The following is a 25,201-nucleotide window of genomic DNA, read 5'->3' on the forward strand; positions in this document are numbered from 1 at the left end:
AGACAACAAGGTGCAGAGCTGGATGAACACAGCAGGCCAAGCTCTACTATACTTCCGATATGGTTTTATCTGCAAACTTACCTACGTTCAAATCTACCAAAGAAACCTTCCTGTTTGAGCAAACTTTTCTTCAGCCAATGTAACATTCCTTTACGTACTCAGTCTCACATTCTGCACTATAACACTCCTGTGAAGTCCCTGAGGGGGAATGATGTATCATGCTTTCGGTGCTACAAAAATGTAAGTTGTTGTAGTGAGTTGTGGATCACGTGGATCACTGCATCACCCTCATGATGTAATTCCCCACCCCCCCGATGATGTCACGCTCCCCCACCGGGATCGCTGACCCCGCCCATCACACACGCCACCGAACTCCGCCCATCTGGTTGCATCACGGAGCCCCGCCCCCGCGTCACATCACTGGCTCCGCCTCTCCGGTGACGCCACCGTAGATGTTGCCGCCATGTTCTACTCCGGGGTGTTTTCTGTGGCACGATGTCCCGCTTGGAGCCGGGGTTTGTCCCGGGCCCGGAGCGCCTTGGCCCAGCTCAGCACGGTTCTGGAGGCCGAGTTGGAGGGCATCCGGGGTGCCGGAACCTGGAAGAACGAGCGGGTCATCACCTCCAAACAGGGAGCGCACATCAGAGTGGAGGGCAGCTCCGGAGGTAGGAGCATGGATTGTGCTGTGGGCCGGGGGTGTCAAGTATGAGATCGCCCCGTTATGAGGGGCCGAGTGGCCTTGTTGGCATTCCAAATGAGGACTGTAGGCGGCTGAATGGAGATAAGAGCCCACTGAGAGCTGGGGACTATCACTGGAGAAGGTCATGAGCCGTGGCTGCTCCGTTATTTCTTTCTGAAAAAGTCTGATTCCCAGCCAATGTGCTGCTAGTTGGCTCCTGACCTGGCCAGGCTGGTTGTGGAGCTTGGCCTCGGATCCTTCTGCTCACGGTGTGGAGGCAGTACTGTCTGAAATGCTTGGGGTGTTCCACTTTACTGACATGGTTAATTTTTTTTGTGAGAGTTATCTGTTGTACCAGGCTGAGGCAGGAGTCGGTCAGTCAGTGCATTTGGTGAAAATCCTGCATTAGCTCCTCAGTTGGCATTATTTTAACTTTGATGTTTTCAAGAGTGCCTGTCAAATTCACTTCGAAATTAAACAAAAACTTGAACTGTTCCCAGCCTCGACCTCAGTTGCAATGTGAGTTCTCTCCATGCCCTGAGTCATCTAAACAGCAATTCTTCCATGTCTCTCCCCTCCCTATTTCTGTGACCTCTGGTGAAGAAATTTTTTTACCCAGTGTTTAATGATCCTGTGAAGTTCTCTACCACAGAAAGTGGTTGAGGTCAAAACATTGAATGTTTTCGAGAGCAAATTAGATACAGTCCTTGGGGCTAAAGAGATCATAGGTTATGGAAAGATAGTGGCCACAACATTGGATGATCTACCATGATTGTATTGAATGCAGAGCAGGCTTGAAGGCCCAAATGGCCTGCTGCTGTTTTCTGTGTTTCCAAGTCAGGTTCTTGCTGCAGGAGAAGTATCATGTTCAGGATATACTAGTGAGCAGTCCAAGGCTACTTAAGCTGTGTTTTAAAGCTTGTGATGATGTGCTATCATCAGTAGTCCAAAGCTACTGGGTATGTAGAGTCCCTACCATGTAAAATAAAAGCCGAAACAACTGCGGATGCTGTAAATCAGGAACAAAAACAAAGTTTATTGGAAAAGCTCAGCAGGTCTGGCAGCATCTGTGAAGAAAAAAACAGAGTTAACGTTTCAGTTCCGATAACCTAAGTTATTCAGAGCCTTTAACATTGTCAAACATTTCAAGCCTTTTCATAGGAGACAAAAGTGACAATGAAGATCTGTTATGACAAATGATTAAAGGCTTGGTACCTGGGGACAGAGATATGAAGATTTGTGGAGGGAATCCCAGAGTTTAGGGCAGAGGTTGTTGAGATACAGCTACCGATGGTGGAGTAAAGAATATGTGGACTCCACAAGATGCTAGAATCACAGAGGTATATGAATTAGGAGGAGGCTAGTTAGCCATTCAAACCTGTTCCAACATTCTGTACCGTCATTGACATGATTATGGTCTCAGCCCCACTTTGTTACCAACCCCTGACTTCACCAACCTTGTTAATCAAGAATCTATCTAACTCAGCCTTAAAAGTATTCAATGAGACTGTTTTAACTCTCTGGGGAAGAGTGTTCCACAGACTTGTGAGGAACGCAGAGAACTGAGGCTTATTAGATTTGCGATTACAGAGAAATGAAGGGGAGAGGAAATAGAGGGATTTGTACATAATTTTCTGTCAGACCTCAGTGAAAGTTAGGATATGGCTGCACAATTTTGGACAGGCTGAAAGGTAGAGCATGGGAAACTGACCAGGAGAGAATTGGATAATTTGAGTCTGGGGTCAATGAAAACCCAGTTGAGATTTTAAGCAGCAGGTGAACTGCAGCAACAGGTTATGTGAGGGAATGTGAGGTTACAGAGTCTGATATAACTGAAGAGTGCTGAGGGATAATATGTACCACTCACACCCTTAAGTGACTGGTTTGGCTGAATAGCCTATCTAAGGATGAGAAATTTCTTCACTTGGAGGGTGGTGAACTTGTGGAATTCTCTACCATGTAAGGCTGTGAAGACCCTAATATGTTTAAGAAAGTAATAGACTTCCAGATGTCAAGGGATATGGTTAGAAAGAATGGGAGTATGGTGTTGACATAGAGTATCAGCCATGATTGTGTTGAATGGCAGCGCAACTGGATGGACCAAATGGTCTGGAGCTCCTCCTATTTTTTTTCTCTGAGGTTTACATAGCAGCCAGAAAAATTGGAGGGAATGTAGTCTGAAAGTTAGGATGTTTCCTCTAAATTCCCCAATTTTGAATTGAAATTATTTTAAATGGGCGCCCCATTTAAGAGGTTTGAGAGTCTTTGGATTTCCCTTCTTCAAAGGCAGTGGTTGCAGCAGCTTTAAATATTTTTAATGTCAAGTTAGATTCTTCATTCCTAAGCAGGTGAAAGATTATCAGGAATGTAAAGTTGAGGTTAAAATCAGATTAGTCATGATCTTATTGAATGGGGAAGCAGGCTTGAAGGGCTGTTCCTTGTACATGCCTTTGAATTGTTGGTGACCATTATACACATGGCTTCTAATCTTGCTCTTCCCCACGAGTAGAAACACACCTTTTGTGTCTTTTTGATCAACTACTGTAAATGTTTAAAGGCCTTTACTAGCTGATGGATATACACTGTGGTCTATACGTTACTATATTGAGTTGAGGCATATATTCAGCAGCTAAATGGTGTAGTATTTGACAGCTTGAGATTTTCTGATTGCCTGCACTGGATTTGCATTGGTTGTACGGAATGTCTGGCTGACAGACTGAACATCTGACCCTGAATTCCAGGGTCGAGCTCATTCTCTGGTTGCTCAGTTAAACAGCCAGCGTGTACTCTGACCATAACTCTCCCTTTCCCAGGTTAACTGCAGACAAACAGACTCCTGACTGGTTTAACTGTTGCATCAGCCAATTTCCATACCACAATCCTCATAATAGAAGGGCCATCTTTATATCAGGAAATGCGGTAAAGGTGGTAAACTCTATGCTAGCTGTCAGAAGCATAGGATTTCTTACAGCTCAGAAGGAGACTATTTGGCCCGTTGTATCCATGCTGGCTCTTTGCACTGTTAACTTGGGTGCTTCTCTGTAAATCTTTCTCTCCAGATGCCTTTTCCATTTCCTTTTTGAATTTCACAATTAGATGTGTCCCATCACACACTTGGCCAGTGCACTCCCAATCTTAACCTCGTGAGAACCCTAATTAAACAGGCAACAATGCACTGCAGGAACACAGAACTACGCCAAAAAGAAGAAGAATGCCTCTTCCAAGTATTCAAAGACAATGGATCCTCGAAAAACTGGATCAGAAGATACCTATTACATGAACAACACCAGGAAGTTACTGCACGTCCCGACACACTCATCATGCTATCTTACATCGAGAACACATCTGAACTAACCACAAGGCTCCTACGACCACTGGGCATCAGAATAGCACACAAACTCACATCAACCCTACACCAATTGCTAACCCGAGCCAAAGACTCGCAACCCACAATGGACAGGACCAATGTCATATACAAGATTCCCTGCAAAGACTGCGACAAACATTATATTAGACAGAAAGGAAGGAAATTAGCCACAAGAGTACACTGGCAACAAAAAGACACGACCGATACTCACTCATCTCCATCCACATGGATAAGGAAAACCACCAGTTCATTTGGGACAACACCAGGATCTTGGGACAGACAAAGTGGACACAAGCATGGGAATTCCTAGAAGCCTGGTTCTCCACTAAGAAAGCCATCAATAAACACAGAGCTAGACCCAATATACACTCCATCGCGAAGGAAAACTGGAAGTGAGGTAACCCAGCTCAACAGACCCCAGCGTTTAAATACCAGGTGGGAAAACACAACAGTGCTTCATCGGAAGCTGCACTGATGATGTTACCCAGCAGGGTAGTGAAACATCTGCGGAACAACCAACCACAACCCGAGCTACAAATCTACTCAAGAACCTTACTGCATAGAATCAGGCATGTTTACACATCAAGTGACATGGATTCAAGGAATTCAGTAACCTCAGGCACTTTAAGATGATCAGTGTTTCCATTATGGTTCACATGGGGTTCTGGATTGCAATACTATTGGTTCAATACTGAACTTCCCTCCGTGTTGCTCATTGTCTGAATGGCCAGTTTCTTCCTGTCATTTCTCACGGTCAAAACTGTTTTGCTGAGGTATTTGGGTTCATGAAATTTTTAGCTCCTTTAGATCCTGAAGGTACTGTCAGTCCAACTCTGTCCCACGGGTGGCAACATCGTGATGCCCTGTAAAAGTGACCAAGTCTCATGCACAAAGTCGATTATTGTCAGCAAATGTTTTAACCATGTTGGGCATGGCCGCTTCAACCTCCCTGGCCAAACATGATAGCTGAATGGTGATCAGGAGAATCAATCCTGCTTCTTTACACATTTTCCTTTCCCAAGATTGATTCCAACCAGAATAAATATGGAGTGCTGTAGAAGTACTCATGTCTAGCAAATTGTATGGACTCTGGATCTACCTGTGCTCTATAAACCATGTGTAGGTACGGCTGCCTTGGACTTGCTGAACTGAGGGTGGGGCTGCCTCAGAGTCACTTGTTCACCGGTGTTATTCCTATTCCCAGACCCTTTCCAACCACAGCAGCGGTTGCACTGTCATGAGAACAATGTTTTTTAGTCAAACTCAGTCAATAAGTTTCACTTCAGTGCACACTTCACTCTGTAGTGTTTAGTTTCTTTGTTCACTTTGGAGGCTTGTTCAGTTTGATCATAGCAATGAACTTGTTTTAGTTGTTTTTTCATCATTATCTTTAGGTGTGTATTTTGTAATGGCCTAAAGCTCAGTTGTGGCCCAAGATGTTGTAAAATTCAGATATCACTGTATGCAGAATAGCAACCAGATGTGAACCGTTAGTAACAGTGATGATCAGCTGGGTGGGAGGTTTCAGGGCTGGTCATTAACTTTAGTAAGTGGCATGCTTGTGTTGTCAATAAAGCCTCCAGTGTTTGCACGCAGCTCCTACTTGGTGCAATGGCAAGGTCTCTGTCCCTTGTCCCCCTGCAGTGTGCTTTATGGTTTGAATTATTCCAATGTGATTGCTGGTAGCTGGGTAATTGAATCGCCAGGAAATGATTTTTCAGTGTCCATTCTCTCACATGTACTCTCTCTCCCTGTTCTCCATTCAGCCATTGTGAATTTCTGCGCAAACAACTACCTGGGCCTCTCAAGTGACCCCGCAGTGATACAGTCAGGAATCGACGCTCTGAATCAATATGGAGCGGGACTCAGCTCCATCCGTTTCATTTGTGGCACCCAGGTCAGTTCATCAGGGTTTCTAGGACCAGACAAAGGCTTTTAGGCCCCACTGCTTTCTTCTGATTTCATAATTGGCCTGGCCCAATTTTTCCCCTTAAGAGAGAGTTGGGAACTGGTTCCTGGCTGCTAAATCAGATTTTGGCATCAAGTGTAAGCACAAAGACATGAAACACAGGAGCAGGAGTAGTCCATTTGGCCCATTCAGCATGTTCTGTCATTCAGTAAGGTCTGTGCTGATCTCTTTGTGGCTTTAACTTCGCTTTACTGTCTGATCCCCTGTCGCCCATTACTTCCTTGTACGTCAAAGGTCTAACGCAGTCTTGAATATGTTCAAGACTCCAGCCCCCGTTGTTTACTGAGGATGAGAATTCCAAACGCTAATGACGCTCTGAGAAGGAAAACCTCCTCATTTTAGAACTGTGCACCACAATTTCTGGATACTCCTGTGAGAGGAAGCATCCCCCGCCCCTAGCATGCACGCTGTTGTAACTTCCTAAGAATGTACATGTTTTAATAAAATCACCCCTCTTTTCTCTAAACCCAATCTGCATAATCTTGTAAAAACCAAAAGAACTGCGGATGCTGTAAATCAGGAACAAAACCAAAGTTGCTGGAAAAGCTCAGCAGGTTCTGAGGAAGGGTCACCGTACCCAAAACGTTAACTTAGTTTTTTCCTTCACACATGCTGCCAGACCTGCTAAGCTTTTCTGGCAACTATTTTTTGTTCCTGCTTAACCTTGTATTAAGAAGCAGCCTAGTGAACCTGTTCTGAACTGCTCCCAATGCATAGTCATGAGCTACATGTTTCTTGTGTTCCATCAAACCACCTTGCTGTACTAGTCCCCTGTTCTCACCTTCCCACTTTTTTTACAAATGTCACTAAATTCTCTCACTGCTGCTGGGAAGCACTGATTGATGTGACTTTGAAACACAGCATAACTTGGCAACAATTCTGCCATAAATGGAAAGGCTCGCCGCTCACTGATTGGGAAAATATTTTGTGTTTTCCTGGAAGGATTAGTTCGATTGAGTGACAGCAATGGTCAAGTGTTACTGATCTAACCCCACTCACTCTTTTTTTCCTAGAATCTGCACAAGAGCCTAGAGGCCAAGATTGCAAAGTTCCACCAGAGAGAGGATGCCATTCTTTATGCCAGCTGTTTCGATGCCAATGCTGGGATTTTTGAGGTGGGTTATACAAGTACCTCACGTCTTTACCCATAAACTAAGTGATACAGAATTCCTATGGTTCCATAGCCCAGAACTGTCACGAGTTTGCTAGGAGTGAGATTGATGGTCACTATGTGCGACAGATTATTGATTTACATCAGCACTGGATTTTCTTCCAGATGTGGAATTTACATGTCACACTTTTGAGCTAGAATGAGGGAGATCTGATGGATCTAGGACCTTAGGAAATAGGAACAAGAGTAGGCCATTTGGCTCCTCAGGCCTGCTCTGCAATTCAACTAGATCATGGCTGCTGTTTTACCTCCGTGCCACTTTTCTGCATTATCTTGTACGCCTTGATGTCATTAATGTCTAGAAATCTATGGAACTGTGTTTGAACTTACTCACCAACTTAAGTTGCACGGTTAGCCAATCTACATGTACAGAATATCGTTGACCCATTTTCCTCCCATCTTGGCATCTTTGAAAGTGCATCCTGCAGTCTTGCTGATGTCATCTGGCCCATTATTGAGGCCAAGTGTCAAACAGACTCTTGCAGTCACAAATCTTGAGTCTGGAGCAAAGACTCAAGTGTTTTTATTGAAATCTGATATTGCACAATAAACCTCCTCTGCTTAGTGATTCTGATCATGCATCCACTTGGAAGCTTGTCTGGGGTTGGGTAATCATCCAAAAGAAAGCATCATAATGACAGGCATTTCTCAGCTTCATATTACTCCATACTTTAACATTGAGAGTCAGAGGCAGCATCAATGGTTGGAATATTTCCTGACTTTTTTCATTCTCATTCAATACTATAGAGTCGAAAAATAACCAAAAGACCATAAGATATTGGAGCAGAAGTAGGTCTTTCGGCCTATTGAGTCTGCTCCACCATTCAGTGAGATCATGGCTGATTAGATAATCCTCAACTCCATTTTCTGGCCTTTTCCCCATAACCCTTGATTCCCTTCCTGATTAAAAATCTGTTTATCTCAGCCTTGAATATACTTAATGACCCAGCCTGAATAGCCCTCTGTGATAAAGAATTCCACAGATTCACAACCCTCTGAGAGAAGAAATTCCTCCTTATCACTGTCTTAAATATGCAGCCCTTGTTTTGTGTTTATATCCTCTGGTCCTAGACTCTTGTGTAAGGGAAACAACCTCTCTGCATCTGTCAATTTCCCTAAGAATTTCGTATGGCTCTTCATTAAAGATGCCATTCTTTCTTCTGTATGCCAATGAGTACAGCCCCTATCTATTCAATCTTTCCTAAAGACAGTTCCTCCAAACCTGGTGTTGGCCTAGTGAAACTTCTATCAGGGTTTCAAATGGAACAGCAGGTGATTTGGAGTTCTTTGGCACTGAGCTGTGATCTCCAGTGCATTGCCTGGCAGTGGGTTGAAGCAGATTCACTTAGTTTTAACAGGGGAATTGGATTAAATGTTTTTGAAGGGATGTTGCACAGGTCTGTGGGGAAAATGTGCCCTCATTTTTCATGGCTCCTAGTGGTTCTTCCTTAACCAGTATTCATGCCACACACGTTATCTGAACTTTCTTTAATCTCTGAACTCCTGCTACATCACAACAGGTTGATTGACAGCTTGGTGAGATAATGCAAACAAGGAACAAGAGCCTTTCAAGTCTGTTTTGCCATTCAATAAGATCATGGCTGACTTGATTTTAACCTCGACTGTCCATTCCTGCATAACCTTGATAATCTTTCATCCCCTTGATAATCAAGAATCTATCTACCTCTGCCTTATAAATAATTAAAGACTCTGTAACCACTGCCTTTTGTGGAAAGAAATGCCAAGGAGAGACAACCCTTTGAGAGAAGAACAGTTTCTTTATCTCTGTCTTAAATGGGCAACCCCTTATTTTTAAACTATGACCCCCTAGTTCTGGATTCTGTCAAGAGAAAACACAGCACGGCATGGTAGCTCAGTGATTAGCACTGCTGCCTGACAGTGCCAGGGTTCGATTCCAGCTCAGGTGACTGTGCAAACTCAACGCAGACATTCTCCCTGTGTCTGCATGGGTTTCCTCTGGGTGCTCTGGTTTCCTTCCACAGTCCAAAGATGTGCAGGTTAGTTGGATTGCCCACGGGAAATTGTCCAAAGGGACGTGTAGGTTTGGGGATTAGCCATAGGGAATGCAGGGTTACAGGGATAGGAGGATGTGGTTGGGGGGGGGGGGGGGGGGGGGGGGGGGGCAGTGGCGGCAGGAAGGGCTGGGTGGGATGCTCTTTGGGGAGTTGGTGTGGACTTGATGGGCCAACGCATGAATGCATGCTTCCAACGCATGAACATCCTTCTGTAAGGACAGTTGCTGGTATTGTACTGATGCAGTCTTGCCAATGCCCTGTATAACTGAAGCATTATCTCCCTATTCTTGCATTCAATTTCCCTTGCAATAAAACAAAACATCAGCTTTCCTGATTATTTGCTGTACCTGCATACTGATCGTAGAATGGTTACAGCACTGCCTGGAAGGTAGTGTAATCTTTTCCCCAGTATAATGTCCTGTCATTGGTAAGATGTTAAATCTCAGTGATCGAAGTTGGGGAGGACAACCCCCATGGCTCGGTCAAGGGATTTCCCACTGACCAGTGGTGGGAAGCAGGTGTGAGCAGTCAGATTTGCACCCCCCTACTTCGTGGCATCGTGTATCAGGGCTATGTGAAGCTTCCTAAACCTGATATTAACGTTCTTGCAGAATGTTTGGAGTGACAAGTCTAGCCAGGCTGATTAATCTCACATCCATCCGTGGCTTTTTTCAGGCCCTGTTAACCCCTGAAGATGCCATTCTCTCAGATGAGCTCAACCACGCATCGATTATCGATGGAGTCCGACTTTGCAAGGCCAACAAATACCGATACAAACACCTGGACCTCAGTGACTTGGAGGCAAAGTTGAAGGAAGCCCAGGTATATTTGACTACTCTTGTTTCAATTCCTTCACATTGGCTCATTATAATAGTTAAAATGCTTGCCTAACCAGGGACAGATGACGAGTTGGGTGTGTTTAATTTCTGTCTCACTGTGACATCCTTTCCCTTCAACCTTTAATTGACAGCCTGTAGTCATTGGCCTGGATTTTTACGTTGGCCAGATGGTAGTTATTCTAGCACAGATGAGTGTTGTGTATGGAGATCCTGTGAAATTGAATTTTCACTGGGCACTCCTCTATGCTTAAAACCCTCCAAAAGTGTCCAATAATATCGGAGATTTCAAATCACTCTGATGGAATGAATTAATATAGTACACACATAGTCTAACTCCTGAATAACTAATAAATTGATCCCATACTTAACTTTTACTGTGGTGAATTGATGCGTTCTGCGATGCACGGTCCAAAGGGAGGGGATTAGTAATAATTTTCAGAAGGATAAATACTTGAAAGCTGTTTTGCAGGCAAAGGGCAAAGAGCAAAGGGAATGGCACTAATTGGATAGCTCTTTCAAGGAGCCAGCACGGACTCAATAGGATAAACGGCCTTACTGTATTATACGATATCACAATAACCACTCTCTGCTGTTTAGATTTATTGTTTGTTTTCTTCCTAACTTCAATGCAGTAATATTTTGTTAAAATGGGATGGTGTGTCCCAGTTCTTCATCTTATTCCATTAGAAAAGTAATGTTTTTGTGGTTCATTTTCTATGCAGTACAGCTGTTTTCTGTGTAGTCAAAACTTGCTTCAGTGTGAGCTCAGAGTGTAAGTAATGTTTTTCAGTGGGGGTTTTGGCAGGTGAGGGTGGTTGAAGGGAAGAAATAGGGGTGGGGTGTAGAGGTGTGGGAGTGTCAGTATTAATCAGTTAGCCAGAACGTGCTGTCAATACTGTGGTATTCTCTTACAGAAACACCGAATGCGTCTAATTGTTTCGGATGGCGTTTTCTCCATGGATGGTGATGTGGCACCACTGAAAGAGATTTGTGACCTTTCAGATAAATACAACGCTCTAGTCTTCATTGATGAATGTCACGCCACTGGGTTTTTAGGACCCAATGGACGGTAGGGAGCCATGGCCATGCACACCTTGTAGGATTTGTGAGGGTTTGGGTGGGGGAAATAAAGGTTTGCTGCCTATGCAGTTAAGTATGGTACATTTCAATTGCAGCCTGACTTCTGTTTTTCGCCAACAATGTGAAATGTTATTTACCCCACAACCCTGATCCTTCCCTGCTCTATCGATGGCCAAATGTCAAATGTTGCCAAATGCCATGTGCTTCTCTATTGCTGGCACAGTGTGGCTTACCTTTTGTCATGGGTTGCAGCAGTAGGTGCTGCTGTGAGGTGAAGGCTCTAGATCATTGTCAGGGCAGAGCAGAGGGAACTCCATATTGTCTCACCTAGAATATTGTGCGCAGTTTTGGTCTCCTTTTCTGAGGAAGGATGCTCTTGTTCTCGAAGGAGTGTAGCTAAAGTTTACCAGGCTGATTCCGGGGATGGCAGGAATAATATATGAGGAGAGATTGACTAGGTTAGGATTATTTTCGCTGGAGTTTAGACGAATGAGGGGGGGATCTCATAGAGACTTAAAATTCTAACTGGACTCAACAGGGTAGATGCAGGGAGGATGTTCCTGATGGTGGGTGTGTTCAGAATCAGGGGTCACAGTATGAGGATTCGGGGTAGACATTTAAGACAGAGTTGAGAAGACATTTCTTCACCCAAAGAGTGGTGAGCCTGTGGAATTCATTATCACAGGAAGTAGTTGATGGTAAAACATTGAATGTATTCAAGAGGTGACAAGATATAGCACTTGGGGCGAATGAGGTTGAAGATTATGGGGAGAAAACAGGATTAGTCTGTTGAGTTGGACGATCCGCCATGATCATGATGAATGGCAGAGCAGGTTCAATGGGCTGAATGGCTTCCTCCTGCTCTTGTCTTCTATATATGCATCAAATCTGACTTTCAAACAGAATCCCTCTCATTATCTGTGATGTCTGTCCTGTCCTGAAGAACAGAAGTTCTGACAAAGACAATTCCTTCCCTTCCCTCCTCAGCGCTGCCCCAAATTTAAAACAGTACAGATCAGAATTTGAAATACTTCACCAAAAATAGAATGATAACTGTTAAATTGCAGATCTTTTTTTCTTCTCTCTCTTTCTGTCTCTTGTACAGGGGCACTGATGAGTTGCTGGGAGTGATGGACCGGGTTCATATTGTAAACTCCACCCTTGGAAAGGCACTTGGTGGAGCAGCAGGTGAGTGCACACAGAGCCCTAGGGGTGGAGGGCTTGCAAAGCATGTTAAAGCTGAGCTAACTTTGGGTTTGTCAACTCCCTGAAGTGCTCCATATGGTAACGTTCTGGCCTTCTGCTCATCTTCCTTTAGTCTCCTCTCTGCCACTGCTTAATGGTTTGAATTCTGGGTCCATTTTAGCCCTGACTACAAGTTGACTACTTGATCTTTGCTGTTTTGCTTTGTATTCCTGCTATTTTATTGTATTTTTTTTATGGGTGTTCCCTGTGATTGTTGCTCAACCATTTTAAAGAGCAGTTAAGAGTCAACCACATTGCTATGTATCTTGACTCATGTAGGCCAGATGAGGTATGGACTACAGATTTCCTTTCCTGAAGGACATTAGTGAACCAGATATAATTTCATGCAAGCTTTTAATGTCAGAGTTGGTAATGAATACAACCCCCCCTTTCCCCCGACCTTTGTTTCCTTCAGTGAATGCAGAGTCTTTTGGTCTTGGTTTCTCCAGGCATCATAGCTATTCTTCTCCACCATAAAACTTTGCTGTGGGAAAAGTGAGAGGGTAGCAGTAGGGTGCTCCTCAGAAAAAGTGTATCCAAGCAAGCTGCCTGTTTTGCCCCAGAATAGGGAACTAAACTGCGTGACCTATTTACTGCAACTGACCAGATCCCATCATGTGCCTATCCTAGCAGCTGGCCAATCAGTAGACTCATCTTGCTAGTCAATCCATGTACAACATGCTATGCAGTCCCAAATCCAGAACTCACTAGAACCTCTCAAAATATTACTTGTGAAAAATTGTGAAATTTTTACCTAAAAAATTTTTACTCTTCCAATATATATGATGCATTTAAACAGGTTGCAACTATTCCCTCACTAGCACTGACCCCTGCTGAGCCTTTGATGGTTTGAGTGGGTTTTTCAGTGACAGTCTGGTTTCTACTTGAAATGTCACACACCTGACTGAAATACTTTTTGCCTTTTTTTTTCTTTTCTTTGTGATCATTGCCTTTTTCTGCCCTGCATTGGATTCTCCACACCTGTTTGGAACCTCCTCCTCCATTGAGCATCTTTTCTCCGTCATTCACCACCGCTAACCCAAGTACCATATCACAATTGTCACACAGGTATCTTCACTGCTTTCCTTGCTCTGCTTTTGCACAGAATGACTCCTCATCCTCTGTGATCTCATTTCAGCCCTGCCCATTCTCCCTTCCTCTGAGTTCACTGGCCTTTTATCCTCCCTAAATCTCTCCTTATGCACAAACTCCCCAGCTCATAGTTGTACATTACCCATGATCTTGCCATTTCACCTGGCCTTGCCGCTTTTGTTATGTCAAGTCTTTTCTAGACTGCAAATCGCCTTCTTTAAACTCCTCTCCCTTGTCTCCTACACCCGTGCCTCCCAAAGGCACAAGGAGCTCAAGGACCTGCTCCGTGCCTTTCTTAACTTGCCAGTGGCCTTTGATATCGTAGTATCTTCCTGCAACATCTTCCAGTTGGGTGCACCTGCATTCAAGGAGTTCTGTTCTTGCCTGTCTAGTTAACAGATCATAGAATGGCTTCTCTTCCTGCTTATGTACCTTGGCCTTTGGAGTCTCCTTGGGTTCCATCCTTAATTATCTGTCCCCTTAGGTATGTCTGTACTATTCACTTCAATTGTTGCAGTGAGTTCCACTTTCTACTCTCACTTCGTTTGAAGAAGTTTTGTCTGAATTCCCTATTGGATTTCTTGGTGACTGTCTTAAAGTAATGACTTCTCTTGTGGGGAAGGCCTTAATTATGAAACATTCTCTTCATAACCCCCTTGATAAAATTATTCTTAATATTAAAGATCTGTGTCAGGTTACCCCTGGCCCATTTTTCTTAAAGATGAAAGGGACCCAGCTTGACAATTCTTCCCTAACAGCTATACCCAACATCCTTGTATTATCCTCGTAAAGCTACTCTGCACCTTCTCTTCTACCTCTCAATCTTTTTTAAATAATGTAGTGACCAGAGCTGCTACAGTTCTCTAAATCTGTTCTAACCTCCCTTCGATACAGGTTTAGTGAAGCTTGCTGGCTTGTCAGTTCTCTGGAAATAAAGCTGAGAGCTTGGCATGTTTATTCGACTGGCCTTTTGTTTTGTGAACCTCTGGCACAACTTTTAAGAATTGACATATTTGGCCTCTGAGGATGCTATTTTCTTCCTCTTCACCCAGAACTCCCTGTCCATTCTTCCTACTAGAACATACTGCTTCGCGTTTACATCTGTTGAACCACCAACTTAAGCTGTCTGTCAAGCAACTGTCTGAGGATGAGCCAGACTGTTCAGTCTTGCTGTCCTGTTTGATTCTGCAACTAACATCTAACCATGTATCTACAGTGTCATGGGGACTGCCTATTTTCAGCTCCATTATGTTCCCTGACTCTTCCCTGCCACAGTTGATTTACTGCTGAAGCATTCCTCCATTACTTTTGGATCACGCAATTCCAACATACTTGTGGTCACTCTACCATTTATGAGCTTCCATAAACTTTTGGGGTCATCATGTCCTAAGTTATGCAAATCTTATTCCCCTGTGCTCAGTAGTCATCACTAGCTTCCACTAAACAGCACCTCAATTTTAAAAATTCTGATACTTGTTTCCAAAATCTATCTGTCCCTTTCTCAGCGATCTCTCCAGGATCCCTGTGCTCCTCCAATTCTGGTCTCTTGAATGTTTTCAGTTTTAATTGCAGTTCATTAGTAGTTCTGTCTTCAGTTGAATTCCCTTCTTAAATACTCTGCCTTTTCTTTGATTTGATTGATCTGATGATTGCACAAAGTTCGATAAAATTCACAACTCCTTAGATACTGAAGTAGTGAACAGTACACAGGATATAACCACACCTTTGGCAGCTCCTTCCAAACCTGCAACCTCTGCCAGCTGGAAGGACAATAATAATAGATACATGGGAGCACCATCTGCAAGATCCCCTGCAAGCTGTTCACCATTCTGTCTTGGAACTCTATCACCATTACTTCAGTGTTGCTGAGTCAAAATCTTGGAACTCCCTCCCTAACAGCATTATAGCTAATCACACCGATTGACTGCAGCAGTTTAAGAAGTCAGTGTAATATCCGTTCCTTAGGACATTAGGAATAGACAAGGTATATTGGCTTTATCAATGATGCTCCAATCTTGTGAAAGAGTATGAAACGGTTATGAATGGATTTTAAGCAGATACTTCTGCTGATGGGAGATCAGGACCAGAAATAATAAAATAATCATTGATAATTCCTATAGGAAATCCAGGAGAAACCTTTTTACTTGGGATGTAGTGTAGTGCGAATGACACTAGACTAGTAATCCGGAATGCTAATGCTTTGGAGCTCTGGGTTCAAATCACATACTGGATAGAATTTAAATTGATTAATTACTTGAATTTAATTAAGTTCTCTTTGATGGAAAGCCATTCTCAATAATAGTAACCATGAACCAACCATCATTTTTTTTTTGTAAAAAACCATCTGGTTCAGTAATGCCCTTTAGGGAAGGAAATCTCTTTACCTGATCTGGCTTGAATGTGACTCCAGATTCTCAGCAATGTGGTTGACTCTTAACTGCCTTCTAAAATGGCCTAGCAAACCATTCATTTTGAAGGTAAATAGGGATGGGCAACAATTTGCTGGCCTTGCCGATGACACCCATATCCCATGAAAGAAGAATAAAAATTCAGAATGTGTTTAGAGTGAGGAACTTGCTACTACATTCACCAGAGGGCACAGATTTAAGATTAATTGGCAAAAGTACCAGAAGGATGACGAAGTTCATTTTTATTTCATTAAGTTGTTTAATCTAGAATGCAATATCTCTAGGGGTGGGAGTAGCTATTGAAAAGGATGGAATAAATGCCTCAAAACAAACACCAAGTATAGAAACCATATGAAGAGCTGAGGAGTGAAACTAATTGGATAATACTTTCAAAGAGTTGGCTCTGTCTTAATTGATCAAATGGCCACCACTTTTGCTGTAACATTCTCTGATGTTATTGAAACTTACACGTGTCTTCTCTTCAAGGCGGATATACTGCAGGACCAAAGGCTCTGGTTGACCTCTTGCGTCAGCGCTCCAGACCCTATCTCTTCTCCAACACTCTTCCCCCTCCTGTGGTTGGCTGTGCCTCCAAAGCCCTCGACCTCCTGATGGACAGTAACGTGATCGCCCAGACCATGGCCTCAAAAACCAAACGGTACGTTATCAATGAGTCTCTTCTGTCACCCTCATTTCCACATGCCGTGTTGAACAGAACAAACTTTATTAAAGTGACAGATTTTTGGAAAAAATACAAGAACCAAGGAACAGGAGGAGGTCATTTAACCCCCAAACCTGATCCACAATTCAGTCAGGTCATAGTTTTTCTAGTTATAGCCTCAACTCTCTTTACTTGCCTGTCCCCCATGACCCTCGACTTCCCTGTAGTTCAACAGAATTGTCTAACTGGACCCTTAGACCATAACACACAAAAACAGGAGTAGGCCATTTATCCCTCGAGCTTGCTTCGCCATTTAATAGGATTGTGGCTGATCTGACATTCCTCACACCCACCTTCCTGTGTTTTGCCCGTAACCATTGATTCCCTGACTGATCTATCTGTCTAATTTAGCCTTAAATATACGCTGCCCCCATAGCTCTCAGTGGCACAGAGTTCCAGAGATGCTCAACCCTCAGAGGAAATTCCTTCCCATCTCAGTCTTAAATTTGCATCCCTTTATTCTCAGAAATTGCCCCTGGCCCTGGACTCTCCCATGACGAGAAACATCTCCTCAGCATCTACTAGGCCAAGCCCTCTAAGAATTCTTTATATTTCAATGAGATTGAAACTCTCATTCTTCTAAACTCCAATGAGTAGAGTCTGATTAATCAGACCAATCTGATCACCCTTTGCTCATAAGATAATCACTTCATTCCAGGGAATGTTTTCTGAGCTGCCTCTCATTAAATAATATCTTGCTTAAATAAGGGGACCAAAACTGCTCTCTGTACTCCAGATGTGGTCTCACCAGCACCTTGTACAGACTTCCCTACTCTTATACTCCAACCCACTTGAAATAAGGGCCAGCATTCCATTAGCCTTCCTGATTACTTGTGTGCTAGCTTTGTGTTACGTGCAGAAGAACCACCAACTCCCTTTGTGTTGCAGTTTTCTGCAGTTTTTCTCTGAAATGAACAACTTCCCATTTTCCTCACATGTATTCCACTGGCCAACTTTGAATATAATCCATGATCCACAGATCTTTGGGGAAGAGAGAAAGGCGAGGCAGTGATGTGGTAGTAATGTTAGTGGACTAGGAATCCAGAACCCCATCTTCATGTGCTGGGGACATGGGTTGTAATCCCACCATAGCAGACGTTGAATAAAAAGCTAGTTCAATGGCATGTAAACACTGTAGGGTGTCATAAAAACCCATCTGGTTCATGAATGCCATTTTTTTGTTTTAGGGAAGGAAATCTGCCATCCTTAGCTGGTATGATTTACATATGATTCCAGATGCACACTAAATGGTTGCCTCTTAACTGCTGTCTGGGCAATAAGTGCTGACCTAGCCAATGACATCCACATCTTGTGAGCAAATATTAAAAAAAAAATTAGAAATTCTCGATCCACTAGAAGAAGAAATTCCTCCTCATCCCTTTTTAAATGAGAGACCTTTGTTCTAAATCTCTAACCCCTGGATCTAGGTACCCTACAAATAGAAAGTCCTCTCAGAATCCACCCTTACTAGCTTCCTCAATACCTTCAATGTTTCAATGAGATTAACAGTCAATCTTCTAAACTCCAAAAAGCTTAGGACCTACCTGCTAAAATATTTCTCATCCTTTCATCTTGAATCATTCGGGTGAATCTGAACTGCTTGCAATGTAAGCATATAACTCCATAAGTAAGGAGACCAAAACTGCACAGTTCTCAAGTTGTAGCCTTGTCAACACCCTGTACAATTGTAGCAAAATTTCCCAACCCTTGCAATAAAGGCCAGAATTCCATTTACCTTCCTAATTGCCTGCATACTGACAATTGGTGTTGTGTATACGTGAACACGCAGATCATCATGTATCACAGCATTCTGTAATCTCTGTGTTTAAAGAAATTGAAATTTTGCTTTCCTATTTTTCCTGCCAAAGTGGCCAACCTCACATTTCTCATAGTGTACTTACATCTGGAAATTTTTTTTCCCATTCACTCAATTTACGTATTCCTCTATATTCTCCTCACAACTTTCTTTTCTAGCCATCTCTGTAACATCAACAAATTTGGCCCTTCATCCAAGTCATCAATATAGATTGTCAGTAATTCGAGGTCCCAGAACTAATTCCTTTGCTATATCATTCAGGTTTGTCAACCTGAAAATGACTTGTTTTTCAATACTCCATTCCATCAGTTAGTTAATCCTCTGTCCATGCTGATATATCACTCCCAAAACCATGGGTTCTTACCATACACATAACCTTATATTGCCATCTTCTGAAATGCACACTGGAAGTCCAAATATTACTAAATCCACGGTTCCTCTCTTATCCACCCTGCCTGTCACATCCTCAAAAAATTCTAAAGTAATGTTTTCCTTCTATAAAACCTTCAACACTATGTAATTGTATTTTGAGTTTCTAAATGTCTTGCTATTTCTTCCTGAAAAATGGCTTCCACAATTTTCCCAATGACTATCTGGCCACTTGTATCCTAATTTTTTTTTCAAGAATCTATGGAATTTTGAAAAATTATCTCCTGTGCCACTTGTTGGAGATTTACTTGCTTCGTAGCTGTTAATATTTTTGGCCCAAAGCTAAGGATTTGATAAGGGAGATGGAGAGAAACTATTTCCTCTGGTGGGGACAAAACCTTGAAATTAGAGGCAACATTTTTCACACTCCACTGTTGATGTAGGCAAGGGGGAGGGGCATTTGCTGGTGTCAATTGAAGTTAGACAAAAGTATTAAAAATTACACAGTTGGTATGGGTAAATTGTGTTTGATCTGTATCTTAACACTATCTGCTTAAATGGTGGCTGGAAAAGGCCCAAGGAGCTGAATGGCTTCCTGATCCCATGTTCCCAGTGAATGTATCTCTAAAGATGAATAACCACGGAGAATTTGAGCCTTATTTGCCTTGCATTGTAAAATGGTTTTTGCTGGTTTGATTTTTTTTTCTTCTTGTGCAATCTTTAACATTGTCCTCTTCAACCTGGACAGTCAGTATTATGAATTCTCAACGAATTGGTGTGCAACCAGCTCCACGCATCTATCCAGATGTACCCTTGGATCAGTCAATGATTGTAGTCAGATGTCAGGGTTTCGACTATGTATCCTGTTTGAGCTTCAGCTCCACATTTTAGTCATCCTTTCACAATACTGCACCATTTCACCAAGTTCACCTTAGCACGGCCCATCCCAAGCCTGCTTTGCTCAGTCACTTACCCGGTTTCTTGCCGCCTCTGGAAGGGTTGGGTGGGGTTGGCACTACTCCAACATTCTCCTTGTTAGCTGCCCCTCTGCCAACCTCCAACTTGCCACAAAACTCCTGCTGCAAAGGCACTTTACTCTTCTTGCTTAGGGTCCTGGACTGCATTGGCTAACAACCAACCATTCCACACTGTCACTGCATTGAATCCAAGATGCATCTTTGTCTATAAATCTTACTCCTCCTTTCTGTGCTGTCTCCTCCATCACTGCTCACTACTCCTCACCCTCAATCAGTCTGTTTCTTAACACTCTGACATTCTTTCCCTGGCTTGTCCTTCAACTTTGAAGTGCTGACCTTGAATTCCACTTTATTAAGATGCTTTTTAAACCTTCCTCCTTGACCAAGCCTTTGGGCACCTGATGGAATATTTCCATGTGTCAGGTTTAGTTCAGCGTTTGTGGAGAATGTTTTGCCATGTTAAATGGGCTATATATGAATGTAAGTTGGAGTTGGATTGTCTTTCAGATATTGATCACTTGTTGAACGGTTTCCAAACTGATTTGAGTTGACTCCAGTTGGCTGTTCTCCACAGGTTCCGCAGTCAGATGACGGCTGCAGGATTCACCATTGGTGGAATGGACCATCCTATTTGCCCAGTGATGCTTGGAGATGCACGGCTGGCATCATCCATGGCAGAGGACATGCTGAAAAGAGGTAACCTGTAGACCAAGCACCTACAGTATCTGAATGAGCTAGTTAATAGGCAGCTTCACGCTGATTTGTTGGGTTTTGCCAGTTAATCTTTCCCCTTTGTTCCTGGACAAGACTGGGACCTCAGCAGCTTTCCACACAATATATTTTTAGTTACCTGGAACCTATGACTGCTCGTATTGTTAATGGTCTTAATCTGCTGTTGTTTTCTGTCATGTCACACAACCGCCAGGCGATGACAAATCTCCAACCAGAGAGAATCTAACCTTGACATTGCCATTGCTGAATACCCCACTATCAACATCCTTGGGGCTTACCATTGACCAGACTCAGAACTGGACTAGCCGTTTAAATACTGTGACTACAAGAGTTGGTCAGAAGCTAGGAATTGTGCAGCAAGTAATTCATCACCTCATTCTCCAAACCATTGATAAGGCGCAAGTCAAAAGTGTGATGGAATACTCCCCACTTTGCCTGGATGAGTGCAGCTTCTGTAACACTCAAGAAGCATGCTTGTTTGGCACCACATCCACAAATGTTCACTGCCACTACCACAAATGGACAGTGACAACAATGTGTACCATCTACACCATGCACTACAGTAACTAGCACTTTCCAAATCCATGACAATTTCAATTGAGAAAGACGAGGACAACAGATGTGTAGGAACACCACCACCTGCAGTTCCCCTTCAAGCAGCGTTTCCTCTATACTGGATGATTGAGCAGCCTCTCAGAGTGAGAATGGATGGGGGGCAGTTCAACATATTGTGCAGTTTTAGTCTCTGTTTAACGAAGGATGTACTTACAGGGCTGGTGATCCAGTGAGGGTTCACTGGGTTGGGAAACTAGAAGGTGTCGGTTTAAAGTGAGAGGAGAAAGCTTTTAAAAAGGACCGGAGAGGTAACTTTTCACAGAAGGTCGTGCGTGTAGTGCTGCGGAGGAAGTGGTGGAGGCAAGTATAATTACAACATTTAAAAAGCATCTGGATGTGTACATGAATAGGAATAGTTTAGAGGCATAGGTGCCAAATGCTGGCAAATGGGACTGGATCAGATTGAGATAGCCGTTAGGCTCGGACGATTTGGACTGAAGGGTCTGTTTCCTGTGCTGTGACTCTGACTATGACTATTTGCTGCTCACGTGCCAACCAGCATGCCAGTGACTTAATATCCAATTCTAGAAGACTTCAGAGGTCTGCAAGACTGGAAATATATGGAGGACGTTACCTCCCAGCACTTCACCATTCTGGCTTGGAAAAATATTGTCATTCTTTCACAATCATGAAGTTTGCAGTGGAGGAGATTTTAATTGCCATCGTGTGGCTTTTGGCTGAGTGAAGATGGCAGGGTTCTGGAGACGTGACTAGGTATTTGGCTGGCCTTAGTTTTGCATTAGATATCTATTGTTGGAGATTCCCCTGGAACTCCAGCAGAAACTTCAAGTGCTCTTCTGATTGATCTGACAGACAATGAATTGGTAATCTATTCTGTCAGTGTGTTTTAAATTACCTGAACCTTGAGTTCAGTTACTGAACAGATTTTTTTTCCAAGGATTATTTGTCCATCGGAAGTTCCTTTCTGATCTATGTTCTTTCTTTAACTCAGGAATATATGTGATTGGATTCAGTTACCCTGTGGTCCCCAAGGGCAAGGCACGAATCCGGGTGCAGATCTCTGCTGCCCATAGCGACCAGGATATCGACCAATGTGTGGAGGCGTTTATGGAGGTTGGGCGCAAACACGGTGTGATTTCCTGAAAGACATCTGAAGCCTCGCAGCACGCACTTTACAAACTAGCTCATACATGGCATGAAGGATGTTGCTAATATTAGTTGGACTTTGCACCTTCTCATAAACACAAATTCCGAACATTATTCTGCACAGAATAATTAAGTTAACCAAAGATTGTGAGGAGGTTTGTTTTAACTACTAGTGCCTTTTTCCTAAAGGGTGAACCGGATTTGTATGAAATCATTGTCTGTCTTTTATTTCCAAAACTAAAACATTTTAGCCACTTGATCCTTTGATTCAAAGATGTTATGTGGAAGCAAATCCTAGGATATTGAGCACTGGGATGTATGTATAAAGCTGAAGCGTATGTGAGAGGTTAGTCCTATGCAGTTAAGACTCTGCCAGTTGAAAGTTTTTATTTGTCAGCGAGGCTTGTTGTTGTTATTGTATTACATTGAATTAACAGCACGGAAACAGGCCATTTAGCCTAACCAATCTGTTTGTGCTCCACACAAGCCTCGTAATTCATCTATCAATATAACTTTCCAAATATTGATCCTTCTAAGTGAATCCATGAGTCAGGTTGTTTGTTGATATCCCACAGCCAGGTACAGTTCTGTCTCTGGGTGTACGATGTCATGTTTCAGACAGTAAACTGGCTGGTGTGAAGTTGGTTCCACAAAGTCACAGACATACTACACTTAAGATCATCCAAACCATCGAGTATGTACTGGCTGTCTGGAGAGCAGTCCAGTCAATCACATTTCCCCTTCTGCTCTATTCCTTGAGCGGAAAGTTTATTTATTTAGTGCCCATCCAGTCTCCTTTTGAAATAATTCACTGTCTCCACATCCTCCACTTTCATAAGCAGAAAGTTCTAGGTCATTCCCTCTTTTTTGTTTCCTAAAATAAAAGCTGCTCCTCATTCTCTATAGAACTCTTACCCAAAACCTTATATCTGTTTCCTAAAGTCCTCTGCCTTCAGCTATTGGGAGCAGCTTTATTCCAGATCTATCAAAATCTTGTAGTCCTGTTGGATTTCTTGTCATGAAGCCATAGTCATACAGCACAGAAACAGACCCTTTGGTCCTAACAGTCCATGCCAAACATAATCCTGAACTAAATGTCCCACCTGCCTGCTCCTGGCCTGTATTCCTTCCAACTTTTCCTATTCATGTAGCTATCCAAATATCTTTTAAATGTAATTGTAGCAGCATCCAGCACTTCCTCAGGAAGCTCATTCCACATGCAAACCACCATCTGTGTTTTAAAAAAAAATTGTCTCATGTCTTTTTTTAAATCTCTCTCTCCTCTCAACCTTAAAAATGTGCCACCTAGTCTTGAAATTCCCCATCCTAGAGAAAATACAACTACCATCAACTCTATCCGTACTTCTCATCATTTTATAAACTTTTATCAGGCCACCTCTCAACTTCCTACGCTCCAGTGAAAATGTCCCAGTGTACCCAGCCTTTCTTTATAACCTTCTGTACATGGCAATGTCCTGGTAAATCTCTTCTGGTCAGTCTCCCTTTCTGTAAGAAGAATGACCCCAGCTTCTCTGACTTAACCTCATCACCAAAACCCCTCATCCCTGGAACTATTCTGATAAATCTCCTCTTGAAGGGCCCACATTCATCTGCTCAATAGGGAAGAAGCACAAAACAAGAACACAGTACCTATCAACCCTTTCAAAGAACTGTCCAGTTTATCTCATTTCTCAGTGCCCTTCCCCCACAGATCTTAAGATCTTTTCGACGACTCCTTCCTTTTGAAAGTTTTTATTGAAACTGCTACCACCCCCTTTCAGGTGGTGCATTCGGAAGGCAAAATTGTTGTCCCGCTTTTCTTTAGCATGAGGTTGTCTGATTCACTAATGACCTTCTTGGAAAAGGAATTCTGACATTACCCAGTCTGGCTTTTGTGATTCCAGACGCATAGCAATATGTTTGAAATGGCATTTAGCATGCCAGTCAGTGCCACAGCAGTTAGGAATGGGCAACAAATGATACCATTGCCACAGATGCCCAAATCCCATAAATGAATAAAAGAAGTTTCAGAGATAGTAGGAACTGCAGATGCTGGAGAATCTGAGATAACAAGGTGTAGAGCTGGATGAACACAGCAGGCCAAGCAGCATCAGAGGAGCAGGAAGGCTGACATTTCGGGCCTAGACCTTCATTTCTGAAGAAGGGTCTACGCCCGAAACGTCAGCCTTCCTGCTCCTCTGATGCTGCTTGGCCTGCTGTGTTCATCCAGCTCTACACCTCGTTATCAATGAATAAAAGAATGTTGGTTGTGGAGGGTAAGTGCTGGTATGGACCGGTTAGGCCAAACGGCCTGTCTCTTGTGAAAAACAAAAGAACTGCAGATACTTTAAATCAGAAACAAAAATTGAAGTTGCTGGAAAAGCTCAGCACATCTGGTAGCATGTGAAGAGAAATCAGATGCTGCCTGACTTGCTGAGCTTTTCCAGCAATTTCTGTTTTTGGGCCTGTCTCTTGTGTTGTACTATTATGTGTTACCATACAATGTAGGTGTTTTGAGTTCTTAAATATCAAATCATGACTGAAATTATAATCAGAAGCAAAGTGTAATGATTATAGAATCTGTTACCAATAATATGAACAGTAATATTTGTTTTACGTCAAATGAAGTACTTACATAGACTATAGATGTACAATAGTCGCAAGGAATCAAATTGAATATTTTGAAAAGCTTTTTTGACCAAGGAGTGGTGAGAATGTGGAAGTAACTACCACAGTGAGTGGTAGAATAGTGTCAATTCATTTACAGGAAAACTGGACAAATACTTGTGGGAGAACATAATTGAGGGCTATGATGGAGATGGCTTGAATGGAGCATAAGAACCAGCATAGACTGGTCGGGCTGAATGGCCTGTTTTGTGCTATATATCTTCTGTAATCACTGCTGGATTCTTGAAAGATAGAGTTTAATGCTTATTTATCTCTGCAGGTGAATAAACTGTTACAGGCTGTGAAAGAAA

The 25,201-nt window shown here is 42.8% G+C and overlaps 1 protein-coding gene across 1 annotated transcript; it reads left to right on the top strand.

Moving 5' to 3' along the window:
* The first annotated feature begins 438 nt into the window (after positions 1–438).
* Positions 439–25,201, top strand: gcat (glycine C-acetyltransferase). Its single transcript, XM_020533603.2, has 9 exons — positions 439–665; positions 5,813–5,943; positions 7,029–7,130; positions 9,898–10,044; positions 10,976–11,130; positions 12,247–12,329; positions 16,373–16,544; positions 20,344–20,465; positions 22,069–25,201. The coding sequence occupies exons 1-9, from the start codon at positions 464–466 to the stop codon at positions 22,218–22,220; spliced, it is 1,266 nt and encodes a 421-aa protein (XP_020389192.2). The 5' UTR covers positions 439–463; the 3' UTR covers positions 22,221–25,201.

The sequence above is a fragment of the Rhincodon typus genome, chromosome 37 (genome assembly GCF_021869965.1).
Source record: "Rhincodon typus isolate 14 chromosome 37, sRhiTyp1.1, whole genome shotgun sequence".
NCBI classification, from domain to species: domain Eukaryota; kingdom Metazoa; phylum Chordata; class Chondrichthyes; order Orectolobiformes; family Rhincodontidae; genus Rhincodon; species Rhincodon typus.